The sequence below is a fragment of the Candoia aspera genome, chromosome 6 (assembly GCF_035149785.1).
Source record: "Candoia aspera isolate rCanAsp1 chromosome 6, rCanAsp1.hap2, whole genome shotgun sequence".
NCBI classification, from domain to species: Eukaryota; Metazoa; Chordata; class Lepidosauria; order Squamata; family Boidae; genus Candoia; species Candoia aspera.
The window spans coordinates 56153059-56170598 of NC_086158.1; the positions used below are offsets into that span (position 1 = coordinate 56153059).

Consider the following 17540-nt stretch of genomic DNA (forward strand, 5'->3'; position numbering starts at 1 on the left):
AATATATTCTTGGCATGTAAGTTCTTGATAAGTGGTTAGATTTACTGCAATTGGTACAAGCTGCTGGCCTACTAGTACTGTTTGTAGTGCATCAGTTCCAGAAAAAAATATCCAGCTAATAATCAAATCTAAAACATGCTTACTCTCAAATTCCAACAGGTTAAATGCAATTTAGTTTCAGGTAGGATGTTTCCTCTTTCTGATATTATTCTGAGTGGCAAAGTTTTATCTCTGTATAGAGAGAAGGAATCAGGATATAATGCCTTCAATTTAAAAAGTGCCAAAAATGGCTGAATTCCCTCCTTTGGGAAGGGATCATAGCTTAGTAGGAGAACATAAGCTTTTCACACAGAGGGTCCCACATTTGATTCCTGGTATGTAATTAAAAATTCAGATAGGAGGAGATGGGAAAGATCTCTTTTTGCTCGAGGCCCTGGACAACCATTGCCAGTCAAAACAGACAGTAGTGGATTAGACTGACAAACAGGTATGTGGCAGTTTTCTGTGTTCTCCAAGGTAAACTATTTCACTATCCCTGGCAGAAGCTATATAGTTCAGTTAGTGTAGAGAACAAATTAACTTGGCAGAGAAGCTCCTCTAACCAATTCCCTTTCAACCAGGCAACCTGCAAATTCAGTATAAAGCAGAGAGAGCTACTTTAATTGATCTCTCCCTTCTCCTAATTCAGCTTCCTCCAGATGTGTTGGGACTATAACCTACAACATATATGAAGGGTACTAGGTTGGGGACTTTCTGAATTCAACGTCACTTACCATCCTTTGTTTCCATCAGTTCCATGTGACCATCAGTGCTGCTTCCACTCTCTGATGCCCCCAAATATCTCTCTGATGGCTCCATCTGCAAAGAAGAAAGGACAATCTCCATCACCAAGGTTGGGAAAATTATAAAGTATTGGGCTGAAGTACTCTTCTGCCTGATAGAATATTATACTTTGCCTTTACCAAATGTGTTTGGGGCAATGTCAGAAAACCATGGATGGTACAATAAAAAGCAAGAATATGGACGTATCTATTGCTCTTGGAATGATAACACATTTACACATCCACACTAAATAAGCAGTTGCTTCTTTTTTTATTTGACTGTAGGCAAACAGCAATGCAGCTTGATTGGAACCACTATGCACACAAATCAGAAGACGCTTAATCCTTGGGAGAAGAGCAATGACAAATCTTGATAAAATAGTTAACAGCAGAGATATCACACTGACAACAAAGGCCCGCATAGTTAAAGCAATGGTGTTCCCCGTAGTGACATATGGCTGCGAGAGCTGGACCATAAGGAAGGCTGAGAGAAGGAAGATCGATGCTTTTGAACTGTGGTGTTGGAGGAGAATTCTGAGAGTGCCTTGGACTGCAAGAAGATCCAACCAGTCCATCCTCCAGGAAATGAAGCCAGACTGCTCACTTGCGGGAATGATATTAAAGGCAAAACTGAAATACTTTGGCCACATAATGAGAAGACAGGACACCCTGGAGAAGATGCTGATGCTAGGGAGAGTGGAGGGCAAAAGGAAGAGGGGCTGACCAAGGGCAAGATGGATAGATGATATTCTAGAGGTGATGGATTCGTCCCTGGGGGAGCTGGGGGTGTTGACGACCGACAGGAAGCTCTGGCGTGGGCTGGTCCATGAAGTCACGAAGAGTCGGAAGCGACTAAACGAATAAACAACAACATGCACACAAATGGAGAAGCTTAATCTTCCCCCCAAGCTTCCTCTTTCATAACATTCATTGCTCAATTATATTTTGGTTGATTAGGTTAAAAACATGTTCATTTAAGTATAATACTGATAATAAAATATAAACAAGCACAACAGTAAGTTCTATGAAATATCCTTTTGCTATTAGTTTAATTCACCAAAGCTTTCTTTTTGATGATCCAGCAGGAAATCTACTGGGGAAAGAAATGTTCGCTATATCCAGGAAAATGCAGCTCCTTTTACGAGACAGAAACATTATAGAATTCTGGAGGTAAGCTCATTCTGTAGAAGAATTAATCATATTAAAATAAGAGGGAAAAGTCTGTTCATGGTAGCCAAGCCATGTGGAAAAGGGAACTTCAAAAACCTCCTTAGTATCAGTTGACCAAAAACTGAGCTGGGTATTACCAAAATAATAATCAGACCACTCCCTAAAATTCCACATGAGCTAGCAGCTTCTTGTAGATAGCTAGAAGCAGATGGAATCCTGCAGAGCCAAATTTAGTGGCACAATGTAGGGGAACAACTTAGTAGCACTATTTCAGCCTTTTCTGCTGAGTGGGGGCATCTAGGATTGTAGAGTTAGCGGTTTGCATCCCAGAGCCCTTCAGCTCCCATTCCCACCCTTAAAACAAACTGTTCAGTTCATTTCTAGGAAATGAGTGAGTTAAGTCTCATCCATGAAAACTGAACACCATCAGTAACTTTCGTAGAACAAGTCCAAGTTGGAATAGAGGTGAGCAATTTAATCAGCAAATTGTTTTGCAAATGCATCACAGCAGGTTATTGAGAACACTCCTTTCTCCTCCGCAGCTCAGAACATAGCAGCTCCAATTGAAACAACATCAACAACTCTATTAAGCAATTTGGTACTGACACACCAGTAGGAAAGAAGGCCTTACTGCCATCAGAATAGCCTTTAAATGGGCTCTAGGTTATGTTTGACTGAATTTGTTCCAAGTTTTCCATCCAAGATGCTTTTCTTAGGCTTCTGTGCTCAGTGAGGGATGTATGTGGGTTCCAAGTCACTTTTTGGCACACCAAATTCAATAAAAACAGCCAAATAACATTCTACTGATTCTGAGTAGAAAATAAGATAAAAATAGGAAAGTAAATCTTTGAAAAAGCTTAACAGCTTAAAAAATCCCAATCCTCCTAAGAAAATACAAAAAAAAAAAAAAATCACCCTGAGCATTCTCTCTTCCCTTTTTTATGGTATAATGTCTTCACTTGGTGCAGCTCTTACATACTCCCTCCCAATTCACCAAAATGGTGTGGCCCCTGCCCTACATACTTTAGAAAATCAAGGAGCCTAAAATCCATAGAATAGTAAAAAAAAATAAAAATTAGAAGTTACCAGCTCATTCCATAGTCAATCAGAGGTTCTACAAGATTGACTGCTGTAGCTGCTGAAAGTGTCATAAAGCATTCAGAAATTTTCCTGAGATACTTTCATCTTCTGGGGCACACCGTATCTTCTCCATGCAGAGTCCCAAGTAAATATGAACTCTATTAAAAGATAATCTGCCTGTGACTTCTTTTGAACTCCCTTACCACTTTCATCTTCATCAGCAAAATCCATGGTGAAAGACTGTTTTGCTGTGACTGCTGGGACACAGGAGAGATATTAACTGAGATAGCCAATGGTTTCCATTGTTCCTGGTGATGGGGCCTCAGTATGAATGTTGAAGACCCCTTCCACAGCATAACCAATTAAGGAAAATTAAAGCCATCTCTAAGACCAATTCTATCAGCTCAAGCTGTGAGAATACTGGTAACAGGAAATAATCCACCTGAATCCCAATCCTCTCTCTTGTCCCACTAGCAGGTACTGTATATAGTTCAAATGTGGCAATTGAATGACTGGAGTACCTTGACAGATCTTTGTAGCTCCTCCAATCCACCTAACAAATCTTAACTAATGGCTACACTCAAAAACATGGTGGGCACATCTGGGTAAAGTAACTCTTCTTCTTTAGTCACCTTGTCTCTTTCTCAGTAACACATGATAGATCAACTTGCTAATCAAGAGTTAAACCCTGGCTCAAGGAGCTCTGACCATTTATGTATGTATGTATTTATTGACTGACTTACTGTATTTGTACAGGGCTCATTCCTGAAGGCTTGGAGTGGCTAACAATAAGAAACTTTATTTTAAAAAACCCTTAATAAAAATAAACCCACTGAAAAAATAATAAAAATCCCAACAGCACCATGAAGGATTAAAAGAAAAGAAAAAAATACGAAGTCATGTGCCCACCAATGCAACCCAACATTTAAAGCATGCCTTCCTCTTGGACTAGATGGAAAATCCAGGTCTTAACTGCTCTTCTGAAACCCAGGAGGGAAAAGGTAGACTGGATTTCAAAGCATGGAGGCAGCCATCAAAAATGTCTGTTTCCTACATTCTGTCAGATAGCCTTCTCTGATAGGTAGGACTTGGAGGGAATTGGCACTATTCAGTCTGATTGGACAGGCAGATGACTACTGTAACATTTTATGATCCAATGGATTTCCAGTACAGCAGGCAGGAATCTGTTGGCTGAATCATATAGCAGAAGAAGGAACAACCGTAAGATATCTGATCATTTATGTATGTATAAATGGTCTCATCTTTTCTATTGGCCTGTTCACTTCCAGTGCCATACATCCCATACAAAGCAATTTGCCCTTATCTCTGCCATATAACTTGAAGGATTTTCAAACTTTCTCCCTTTTCGGAATGCTACTTTACATAGTGCTTTCATTTGGGTTTGAACAGAACTAAATCTATAAGCTCTGTCTAAAAGCTACTTGAAACAAACTTATTGGGAAGATAAGTGGATACAAAGACATTTTGTTGTAAAGAAATGGAAGAGCTGCTTGATGCTGTTCTACTTGCAGCATCCAAAAAGGGCTGGATTTTTTACATGTGCAAGTTTCAACCATTTTCCTGTTTTGATGGTGGGAGTTACTTCTCTTATATAATCAGATAGTTTTAAAAATATTATGCAACAGAAGATTTTAAGAGCTACTTTTTAAGCATCCCTTTCAAAAGATATGACATACTTTTGGATTATTGAACCGCTGGAAGTCTGGAACATACTGATTTCCTTCGCACAGCCCATCTGGATAGAGGCCACTTGTTTCTTGGATTACCTGAGGGGAAAAAGCATGCTGTAAGCAAGTTCTTGTCTTATGGCCAGCTACATCTTTTATTTTCTTCTGTGCTGTGAAGTGTTCTGCTAATTTTAACTGAAGCATAAGTCAGTTTAAGCAAAGCAACTTTGAAGTTAATAGGTATAAAAGCTGAGCTCTTTCAGAAAGCTCTGCTTGAAAGTGAAGCCCAGAACAGATATATAAACAGTGCACCAAATTAGAGGATGTGTTGGGCGAAGCCCACCATTGTTCTACACTAATTGGGAATGATTTCTTATGCAACAGTCTCTGTGTGTGTCAGTAGATATCAAAATGCAAAACACTGCATGTGCCAACTTTTTAAAAAAAAAAAATCCTCTTCCACTTATTAGAAGATGAAAATTATCTTAATGTCTGTGCTATAAAAAGCCTTGCTGACCACTGCAGATAAAAACAGCCATGAGAGGAATACAAGATTAGCCCACTTTGGGCTGACAAACTAACCCTGTGCTACACCAAGGAGTTTGTACATGTATTTTATGCTGTGGTTAGTTTCATTTAGAGACAGAGGCCTAGTGCTTTCCCAGTCAGCATTCTTGCACTTTTAAAAGATTTACCAAGCAGCATGTACTTGCTTTGTACTTGGAAATTTTTACTTGACTATACATTAAGAATTTCCCTGTGTTTTCGTAGCTAACCTCAGTTCAGAGGTCTTTGGTTTAGAAAATCGAGGCAACAATCCAGATGCAGAAAAATCAAAATAATAAGAACAGAAATGTCAAATGGCAAGGGCATGGCCACATAACATTGGGTGTTTATCCCTTGAAAGCCCAGAAGATCAGTATCCTCTAAGTAAAACCTGCTAGATATTTGCTTGGCAGTTCCAAAATGCAACAACAAGTTCTAAGCCTTTCATGCAAGTGGAATCCTCTCCCCATCCAGTTGTCAAACACATTCATTTTGACAGTTGGAAATATGTTTTCCCTAGTCTGATTATGAGTCAATACACTGCAAATATCTCCTAATTGGTGGGAAGTGGAAAAACATCATGGTGGCTTGCAAGACAGTCTATAAATTAAAGATCCTAACATGCACAGAACAGCATGAGCACGCTTGGGATAACACTGGCTTTTAGTTGCACTTGTGACACAAGGGCCAAAATCTACCAAGACAGACTGGTTCTGCCTTTACTATTAGCAGGGAATGCTGTCTGTGGCATGGGTATGACTAGGGAGTAACCCTAGTTTACAACTTCTCCATATTACTGAAAGGCACTATGTGTGTGGAAGCTCTACCTTTGCCTGATGATTTGAAGAATGCTGTAACTGCTCATTATACAAAGGGAAAGGTAGCAAAGTAATGCAAAAGCTAGAGAGGGATTAATTTCTTAGCATGCTAGGAAGATATTTGGCAGAATCCTGATTCAAAGCAAACAGAAGGTGACAATGAGAAAAATTTGGGAAGTGCATGTGACTGCATGCCAGGCAGGGTATGTGCAAATGAAAATTTTGCTCTTAAGCTGATCACTGGGAAATGTATAAAAGTGAGAAAGAAAGATCTTGATTTAGAGAAGGGATATGATAATGAATAGGGTAAATTATAGACCAAGTTCATTGCTGGCATTTGCAATTGCGGCTTCAAGAAATCCCCACAACCTGGAGTAATAGACACTGCCAAGAAAGATGGTTCCACTCACTCTGAGCCACTGTTCTGCCTGGTCTTTACTTTGCAAACCTAAGACAATCACATCTGCATTCATGGGGATGATCTTCAGCTTATGTTCCTGTTTTCTCACATTCTTCTCCTTGTGAATGACACTGCAGCCTACCAAGTTAACATCCAGCTGAGGACTATGGTCCTTGGAAGTCTTGTAGCACTGGGAACAAAAGCAGGATGGTCAGTTAATTTATTTATTAAGTTAATTCATTTATTTCAAATTATTTAAAATATTTCTATAGCCGCCCATCTTAAAACCAACTCTGGGTGGCTTATAGCCAATAAAACAATAAACAATCATAAAACAAAAAATGATAAAATTAAAAGAAAAAAGGAAAACCTGGCACCACAACCACACTTCTCTGATGCAACTCAACATTCTAATCCTGCTCTGACCTCCCCCTGTCCCAACGCTTGGGTGAAATAATAAAGGCGGGATAGAAAACAAACGAACAAACAAACAAGTAAAATAAAGAACCAGGTCTTAAGTGCTCTCCTGAAGGCTAAATGGGAGGGGGCACTGTTAGATCTCAGGGGGGAGGGTGTTCCACAGGGCAGGCACTGCAACAGAAAAGGCACACTTCTGAGGACCCACAAGATGGCAATGTTTAAGGGAAGGGACCTGGAGCATGCCTACCCTATCATCCACTCTGATGGGATGGGCAGGTACCCTTGGGGAGAGGTGTTCCCACAGATAACCTGGTCCTATGCCATGTTTAATGGGGACCAAACATGCCAAACATCAATGTATCTAAAGAGGTAGGCTTGCTATTTATGTCACAGGTAATAAATAATATTTATTTAAAGAGAAACCAATTGTCATGTGTTTCATGTGGAAATTATGAAATAAATGATTCATAGAATTGTAAAAATGTAAGAATAAGTAATACAGAATTGTTGGGGGTTACAAAGTGGAAATTAAAACTATCCAATATAGAGGAGAAGGAAGGCCTCTACCCAGTTTTACATTTAATAACATTTTTGTGTGTACCATGTAACTAAGCTTAGATTTATTCAAGCATACATTCTCATCACCAATACTGAAATGATATTGCGGGGGGCGGGGGAAGCAGCTTGTTAGTCACCTCAAACATTAAAATCTCATGAGCTGTTCCTTTGCCTAATCCTATACTTCTCCCACAAGATTACATATAATCCATGTATGCTTTCTCTCACACACAAATATACCACAGAGTAGAAATACAGTAAAGAGTGGCAAGAATTACCTCCACTATATATCTGTGATTGCTTCCCATCTCCTATTATGAACCATACCAGTTAAAATTCCTCCATGTTCCTCCCCACCTGAACCATTTCCTCTGTCCCAACAGCTCTTCTGCAAACACTTTCAGTCCTGAGTACCATTAGCTGCTATTTCAAGAATGGGAAAGCTAGAACCTTTCTATAACCTGCTATCACAAATAGGAGAGTAAAATTTGTGGTCCAAAGCATCTGAAAATCACATATCCTTAAACTATTTGGTCTCATTTTAGATTGCCTTCACATCCTACTTACAGGCTTCCCAGAAATATTTGTTTGCTTACTGGTAGGAAGCAAGTTCACAGACTAAATAGCCCTTTTGGTTTTATTTGCCATCTCTCTTTTCTGAATTCTTCATGTTTAAAGTTTTAACAAAAAAACTTCAAGAATAATTTATATTTTAAACATACTTTCTGGCTCACCAAATACTTACCAACAATCTGTTGTCTTTAATCATGCAAAGCTGCTTGGCCCACTGGCCCAACCATTTCTTCCGCCAGAGAAAAGCACAGATCCGGGCATCTTTCATAAGTTCAATAGATGCTTCAGGGGATGGCCACTGATGAGGGGCTGACTTGCCTTTACTGCTCTCTTCCTCATCGTAGGATTCATAGGAGCTGCTGACAGCTTCATCTTCTGCATTCAAGGGGAAAAGTCCATTATATTTACATCCAGGTTAGGAAGGGATTAGATTCTTCTATGCTCCAATAGGCAAGTGGCAGCGCACTCTAGCATGCATGACAGAGATAAACAGAAGTAAAGGTAAAGATGGCTTGAGAACTTGTAAAGTTTAAACCATCATAACTTGTTCAAGAAAATATGGCAACTTTACTCCCATTCCACTTTGATCAGCATGCAGAAGATCATTATCCAATGAATATGAAACTTTTTAATGTGATAACAACCACCACCTCATTTGGGCTGCAATCATAGATCAAGCTCTAATCTAATTTGAAAGGTGAATGGCATGAATCACATTGATATAAAAGAATTGATTATGTGCCATCAGGTTGTTTTCAACCCCTAGTGACCACAAAGATCGATTTTCTCCATGATGTTCTATCCCTAACCTGTTCTTTCAGATCTCCCAACGGTGCACCCATCAACCCTTGTATTAATTTTGATAGAACAAGTACACCTATAATTTGAATATCTGTACAGTCAACACTTCTATTTTAATTAATCCAACCAATGGATTAATCTCACAGTGATACTTTTTGATAATAGCATGCAAATTTCACACAGGGATTTTATTCAGTTTGAAGTGACAGAATGTATCACTTTTATAAATTCTAGATTCTATTATACCACGCTAATTGATGACCTTCAAGTGCCTTAGATTTCAAAACCAATCACTCTTAGCCAGAATCACTAATGACAAAGAACTGTAGTTGTTGTAACTTATCTTGCATTAAAATAATTATTTTCTTTTTTAAAAAAGTCAATGTGAATATTATAAAAAGCAGGAAATAGAAGAAAAGGAAGGTCTGAAGATACCATACTGAAAGTATGTCCACATACCTGTTTTGGACAACCTAATGCTGAAAATAGTGCAATGCAGCTGAACCTTATTCCATGCCATATCACCTTTTTTTTTCTGATTATTGCTCTGATCACTGATTTCTTCATGTGCAAACTAGCATTTAATGGGGGGGGGGACTAACATTTCCTCATTTCATGAGCCTTACAAACAAATGGAAAAAAATGTTATCCAATACCCTTCATTTTTTAAAATTTCTTTTCTACTCCGCCTTTATTATTTTTATAAATAACCCAAGGCAGTGAACATACCAAATACTCCTCCCTCCTCCAATTTTCCCCACAACAACAACCCTGTGAGGTGAGTTGGGCTGAGGGAAAGAGACTGGCCCAAGGTCACCCAGCCGGCTTTCACGCCTAAGGCGGGACTAGAACTCACAGACTCCTGGTTTCTAGCCCGTTGCCTTAACCACTAGACCAAACTGGCTCTTCTTTTTTTTCTTTTGGTTATTGTCCTGGAATCCTCATTGTTGCAAAGACTTTGTGTCTTTCTTTAAATGATGAAATTTGCACTACAAATAATTTACACTATTTTACACTAATTTGTACTACATGACAAATAATTCTCAGGGGACTGCTTTTTAAGGCAATGCAATGCTTTAAATTCAGTTCCTTAAAGGTGCCAATACAGGATCTTTCTGCAGTTCTTTAAAGCAGTTGTGCCTAGGACTGAGCAGCTGTGGATAGGTGCCACGTTCACATTCCTGTATACCTCAAAGCTCCCTTCTGTACAGGTAGTCCTTCCTTAATGACCATAATTGAGACCGGCATTTCGCTTGCTATGTGAAGCAATCATTAAGCAAACCCAATTTTATAACCTTTTTTGTGGCAGTTGTTAAGTGAATCACCGTGTGTGTTAAGCGAATCATGTGGTCGTTAAGCAAATCACACAGTTCCCCATTGCTTCTGCTTGCTGGAAGCCAGCTGGGAAGGTCAAAAATGGCAATCACGTGACTATGGGACAGTGTGACAGTCATAAATGCGAACCTGTTGCCAAGCGCTCAAATTGTGATCATGTGACAGGGAGGATGCTGCGACAGTCATAAGTGTGAGGACTGGTTGCAAGTTGGGGTTTTCAGCACCGTTGTAAGTCTGAAACACCACTAAACAAATGGTTGTTAAGTGAGGACTACCTGTAATTGAATCCAAAGCACTGCACAGCCGTACTGTTTCTGATTTTGTACAATCTCTCCTACTTCACAAATCCATGGGAATATCTCAAGCCTTGACCTGTATTTTTACTCTTGCACAAAATAATGCTGCATCATCTTCACATGCTTCCAAATCGTTTAAAAATGTTGCAATCAAGCACACTCCTATTATCAGATTTTGTCATGAGTAAGGATGGCGAGCAGGGGGCTCCCATCCAGGCTGTAAAGCGCATGCGTAGTACTGAGGAATTAGGTAGCCATTCAAAGAGACACAGATCGGGCCCGCCTTAGCCTTTGGGGTTTATATGTCTGGGTTTTTCCCATGCTTCTTCAGTTTGTTAGGATTTTCTGTCATGTAGCAGTAATAAAACACTAGAGACCTATTCTTGTCTCAGCGTGGTTCCTGGCTGTTAGGACAGATTTGGTTGTTATAGCAATAACAATGCCTGTGTCTGAACTTCATATTATATCACAGTTTAGTACAACATCAATGAGCAACTGAGGAGCAAGAGACTGGAAGTTTTCATTTACAGTTCTGCTTAGCCACTGTTTGTCATGAACCATAAGACTAATCACAGTTTAGATTATGGTTCTCAAACTTTCGTATTTTAAGTCTAACCAATCACTTTTTCAAAGAACCTGGATCCCACCATGATAGAAACAAAAAGATCAAGTTTTCCCAGAAAGACATTTATGCATTTACAGGCTTTTTGGCATTAAACATAGAGTAAGTTTGAAAGACTTAAATTTCATTGATTTACAGTACCTAACTAAATTTGTGTCCTCCTGTAGCATATCTATCACCAGTTGAGAACCACTGTTTTAGGTAACCTAACAAGCCATAATTAAGCAAAAAGAAATTTCCAAGCTCTTCTCCATAGCCATCCTAATGGAGAGGGACAGGCCAGAGTGAACATCCCAAATTTGCTGCAGCTCACTCATTTCCCACTGAACTATGAATATTGTAAGACCTGAATAAAGCTAGTAGTTTGTGTCTTAAAAGTTGACTTGAGTCTCATACATTTTTTAATGATAATTTTCTTAAAATTTATAATTGCAAAAATAAAAACTAATACAAATTAAAAAAAGAAAAGAAAACAGAAAAAAAGAAAAAAAGAAAAAAAGAAAAAAATAAGAATATAGTAACGAAAAAGAAATATGTAAAGAAATGACTTCCCCCTTCATCACAAGTACAAACAATTTTGCTAACTTATCACTTTCTCTTAAAATACAACAAATGATCTCTCCTTCCCATATCCCATCTCTTATCTATAAACAAATCCATAAAGCATCGTAATTTCAGTCCTGGTGTCAGCAAAAGTCCATTAAGGGTTACTAGAGATAACATCTATTTTAACCTTGATCAAATAAATCAACTTTATATTCTTCCCTTTTAATTTTCACAAGCTTGATCGTTAGTCCCTTCAAATAATGTCCCAGAACTTGATTTCTTTTCATTTTTAGTTTGTCCCTTCTCAAAAAATTCTTCAAACTTTTAACAAGCTTCTTTTGTAAATCCAATATAGGAAATTTATCCAGGCCACTCTCTTGATTTGTATATCCCTTTTAATTATTAAGACATCAGCCGGTTTCTTTTGTATGTCCAGTGTAGCATCTTTTTCCATATCATTCTCATAGCCTATCATTTTCAAATCCACTTTCCAATCAGTCTCAATCTTATCAGGTGAAACTTGTTCCTCTTCCATAACATCTTTTACACACAGTTTATCTATAGAGGCAGGCACTCTTAAAATTAACTTCTGGGTCCATTGTTCAAAAATATCCTTCAGTATGTCCAAAGTTAAAATATATTGCTTCATTCTGTATTTGTATGTCAAATTTAAGTGTTCTTCTCCTTTAATTGTAATCTTTAGTTCCTTCTAGTTCCCTAGTGTACAACCTTCAAAGTCCCATCCTATCATGTTTTTTCTAAAGAATTCAAAACAAAAGCATTTTTCCCACAGAAAGGATTCTTATAATTAATTCCAAAATCTTATTTCAAATCCATCTGGATCCTTAGTCCATTTGTAACTTTCCAAAATCAAAGTTCTAATCACCCTTTTGCTGTTTATTTCAAAAAAAGAATTTTTTAAAGTCTTTAAACTTGTATTTAAAACTTCTTCCACTAAGGGATTGAAAGAAGCTCACCCGTTGCTATAAAAGTTGTCAATCCAAAGTTTCCTAATAGCTGAAAAGCAGTTAACAAGCAATTTCAGGAAGTGATTAGAAAAGGAAGTATGAAAACTTAGTGTTCTTTCAAAGGCATCAACCGCGGTTTGAGCAAGATGGCTATCCCTTTTTCTCCCAGAGCTCTAAACCCACTGGAGACTGCTGTCTTGCAGTCTCCTCATGAGGAGCAACTGTCTGGAGCACTTGTGGGTGATCTCAAGTCCTCTTCTCATCTGGAGAGTAATTATGAAGAGCCAGTCTACTTACTGGCTCTTCATTCCACTGTGATCATTACTTCAGTTCACCATTTCTTCCCTGGAAGTCCCCTTGAGTCTCATATTTAAACATACAACTTTGCTCCTCTTTTGGAGCAGAAGATGACTGAGGTAGCAGTGCAAATAAGTGTGTTGTATCCAGGATCAAGCTAGAAAAAGTCCTTTTGTTTTAGTTAAGCAACTAAATTTACCACCTGTTCAGCGATGGCTGGATCCTATTCTCCTTCCTATCAGCTATTAGCCCGGAATTTGCTCAACTTCTTATTTGGTTTGTGGCCATAAATGGGATCAGTTAAGACTTCTATTTTGCAACAGTTTCATGGACACACCCTGAATAGTTAGCTGTTTGGACATATTCTAGATACTATCAAGTGTTTGTTATTAGGTTATACACTCAGTGGAGGCTGTGCAAACTGATATCAGACGAAGAGATAACAGTCACTAAACCACACTGTATGTTGATAGGTGAAACATCTGGTTTAGAAAATGATTTTTTTCTATGGGTAAGCTGCAAGTTTTGTTTTGTTTTTTACTGTAGCACTGTGGCATTTAATTACGTAGAAGGAAAGCATATTCAATATTTATTAAAGAGTAAGCCTACTGACTTAGTGATGCTTACTTTTAATACACTGTTATTATGTATCAGGGAGGTGTTGAACTGTTCACATGAAATATACTTATGAATTTGTTTATTGGATTTATATTCTGCCTTTTCTTTAGAAACTTAAGACACTATATGTTACTCCTCTGACTTTTCCCCATGCAACAAACCTGTGAGGTAGGTTGGGCTGTGAGAAAGTGCCTGGCCCAATGTTACTTGGTAAGCATTCTTGGCAGAAGATGGACCTGACCTGGGATGGATCAAGGACATTTTATCCTTGTATTCACAGTGAAGAATGTTATGAATTGGGTGATCTACTTGCTTTGATACCATGTTCTTCTGAATATGCACCTTAACCTGAAGTAAAGGTTCTCCTTGTAAGAAAATCGGTGAATCTTAAACTTGTAAGATGATAATAAATCATCTTAGTGATCTAAGCATAAGGAACATCTGATAGAGGCAGAAGTGACAGTGAGATATAAATATCTAGGATAGGTATAATATTACAACTTGGAGTAACATCTTATGAGATTTGTGCACCCAAAGCTCTGCTATTTTTCATTTGACTTTATTTATGTCCAATCAATTTTCTTTTGTCTTGAATTTAGAATATGAAGGGGCAGCTTATAGTCTCTGAGCAGCATGCAGTTCCCCAGCTTTTCTGCAGCCCAATGAATCCCAAGACTGAGTTCCTGAACACTGAGAGAGAGTGTTGCTTCTTACAAAGCAAAAATGTTTGCTCAGGAATGCTCTGCTTTAAAGCACTGAGTGATTATGAATGATCATGACTGATTAAGGAATTGTTAAGAAAGAAGTATAACTATGGCTTTGTCACTGCTCCTCACATGAATGTGTTTTTTAGGATGAAAATCAAGATTGAGGGGAGCCTGGTAAAAGACTATCATGAAACAGACAACTGAAAGCCAGTGCATTTGTTGTTGTTGTTGTTTATTCGTTTAGTCGCTTCCGACTCTTCGTGACTTCATGGACCAGCCCACGCCAAAGCTTCCTGTCGGTCGTCAACACCCCCAGCTCCCCCAGGGACGAGTCCGTCACCTCTAGAATATCATCCATCCACCTTGCCCTTGGTCGGCCCCTCTTCCTTTTGCCTTCCACTCTCCCTAGCATCAGCATCTTCTCCAGGGTGTCCTGTCTTCTCATTATGTGGCCAAAGTATTTCAGTTTGGCCTTTAATATCATTCCCTCAAGTGAGCAGTCTGGCTTTATTTCCTGGAGGATGGACTGGTTGGATCTTCTTGCAGTCCAAGGCACTCTCAGAATTTTCCTCCAACACCACAGTTCAAAAGCATCGATCTTCCTTCGCTCAGCCTTCCTTATGGTCCAGCTCTCGCAGCCATATGTTACTACAGGGAACACCATTGCTTTAACTATGCGGGCCTTTGTTGTCAGTGTGATGTCTCTGCTCTTAACTATTTTATCGAGATTTGTCATTGCTCTTCTTCCAAGGATTAAGCGTCTTCTGATTTCCTGACTGCAGTCAGCATCTGCAGTAATCTTTGCACCTAGAAATACAAAGTCTTTCACTGCTTCTACATTTTCTCCCTCTATTTGCCAGTTATCAATCAAGCTGGTTGCCATAATCTTGGTTTTTTTGAGGTTTAGCTGCAAACCAGCTTTTGCACTTTCTTCTTTCACCTTCATCATAAGGCTCCTCAGTTCCTCTTCACTTTCAGCCATCAAAGTGGTATCATCTGCATATCTGAGATTGTTAATGTTTCTTCCAGAGATTTTAACTCCAGCCTTGGATTCCTCAAGGCCAGCTTGTCGCATGATGTGTTCTGCATACAAGTTGAATAGGTAGGGTGAGAGTATACAGCCCTGCCGTACTCCTTTCTCAATCTTAAACCAGTCTGTTGTTCCGTGGTCTGTTCTTACTGTTGCTACTTGGTCGTTATACAGATTCTTCAGGAGGCATACAAGATGACTTGGTATCCCCATACCACTAAGAACTTGCCACCATTTGTTATGGTCCACACAGTCAAAGGCTTTAGAATAGTCAATAAAACAGAAATAGATGTTTTTCTGAAACTCCCTGGCTTTTTCCATTATCCAGCGGATATTGGCAATTTGGTCTCTAGTTCCTCTGCCTTTTCTAAACCCAGCTTGTACATCTGGCAATTCTCGCTCCATGAACTGCTGAAGTCTACCTTGCAGGATCTTGAGCATTACCTTACTGGCATGTGAAATGAGTGCCACTGTTCGATAGTTTGAACATTCTTTAGTGTTTCCCTTTTTTGCTATGGGGATAGAAGTTGATTTTTTCCAGTCTGATGGCCATTCTTGTGTTTTCCAAATTTGCTGGCATATAGCATGCATTACCTTGACAGCATCATCTTGCAAGATTTTGAACAGTTCAGCTGGGATGCCGTCGTCTCCTGTTGCCTTGTTATTAGCAATGCTTCTTAAGGCCCACTCAACCTCACTCTTCAGGATGTCTGGCTCTAGCTCACTGACCACACCGTCAAAGCTATCCCCGATATTGTTATCCTTCCTATACAGGTTTTCTGTATATTCTTGCCACCTTTTCTTGATCTCTTCTTCTTCTGTTAGGTCCTTGCCATCTTTGTTTTTGATCATACCAATTTTTGCCTGGAATTTACCTCCAATGTTTCTAATTTTCTGGAAGAGGTCTCTTGTCCTTCCTATTCTATTGTCTTCTTCCACTTCCACGCATTGCTTGTTTAAAAATAATTCCTTATCTCTTCTGGCTAACCTCTGGAATTTTGCATTTAATTGGGCATATCTCCCCCTATCACTGTTGCCTTTTGCTTTCCTTCTTTCTTGGGCTACTTCTAGTGTCTCAGCAGACAGCCATTTTGCCTTCTTGGTTTTCTCTTTCTTTGGGATGTATTTTGTTGCCGCCTCCTGAACAATGCTGCCAACTTCTGTCCAGAGTTCTTCCGGGACCCTATCTACTAAGTCCAGTCCCTTAAATCTATTCTTCACCTCCACTGCATATTCCTTAGGAATATTAGTGAGCTCATATCTAGCTGATCTGTGGGTCTTCCCTAATCTCTTTAGTCTGATCTTAAATTGTGCAAGAAGAAGTTCGTGATCTGAACTACAGTCAGCTCCAGGCCTTGTTTTTACCGACTGTACAGATGTCCGCCACCTTTGGCTGCAAAGGATGTAATCAATCTGATTTCGGTGTTGTCCATCTGGTGAAGTCCATGTATAAAGCCGTCTCTTAGGTTGTTGGAAGAGAGTGTTTGTTATGCAGAGTGAATTGTCTTGGCAAAATTCTATCAGCCTGTGTCCTGCTTCGTTTTGTTCTCCTAGGCCATACTTACCTGTAATTCGAGGTGTCATTTGACTGCCCACCTTAGCATTCCAGTCTCCTGTGATGAAAATAACATCCCTTTTAGGCGTGTTGTCCAGTAGGTGCTGCAGATCCTCATAGAACTGCTCTACTTCAGCTTCTTCAGCATTTGTGGTTGGGGCGTATATTTGGATCACTGTGATGTTAGATGGCTTGCCCTGAATTCGAATTGAGATCATTCTGTCGTTTTTTGGGTTGTATCCAAGCACTGCTTTAGCCACTTTACTATTAATTATGAAGGCTACTCCATTTCTTCTGTGGTCCTCTTGTCCGCAGTAGTAGATCTGGTGGTCATTTGATGTGAAGTGGCCCATTCCAGTCCATTTCAGTTCACTGACGCCCAGAATGTCTATCTTTAATCTTGACATCTCACCAATAACCACATCCAATTTGCCCTGGCTCATAGATCTTACATTCCAGGTTCCAATGGTGTGTTGATCCTTAGAACATCGGATTCGCCGTTCACCACCAGCACCGTCGGCCGCTAGCCGTCCTTTCGGCTTTGAGCTAGCTGCGTCATCACGTCTGGGGCTAGTTGAGCTCATCCTCTGTTCCTCCCCAGTAGCATTTTGACCATCTTCCGACCTGGGGGTCTCATCTTCCGATGGTATACCGACATATCTCTGGTTGTACTGATCCATTTAGTTTTCAT

The 17540-nt window shown here is 39.3% G+C and overlaps 1 protein-coding gene across 1 annotated transcript in view; it reads right to left on the minus strand.

Moving 5' to 3' along the window:
* AFAP1L2 (actin filament associated protein 1 like 2) overlaps positions 1-17540 on the minus strand; it is a 98138-nt gene that overhangs the window by 14445 nt on the left and 66153 nt on the right. The window contains exons 6-9 of the mRNA XM_063307205.1: positions 8247-8449; positions 6534-6713; positions 4769-4858; positions 774-858 (exon numbers count right to left, since the gene is read on the minus strand). Coding sequence (XP_063163275.1) covers positions 774-858; positions 4769-4858; positions 6534-6713; positions 8247-8449 — 558 coding nt within the window. The remainder of the gene's footprint in view (positions 1-773; positions 859-4768; positions 4859-6533; positions 6714-8246; positions 8450-17540) is intronic.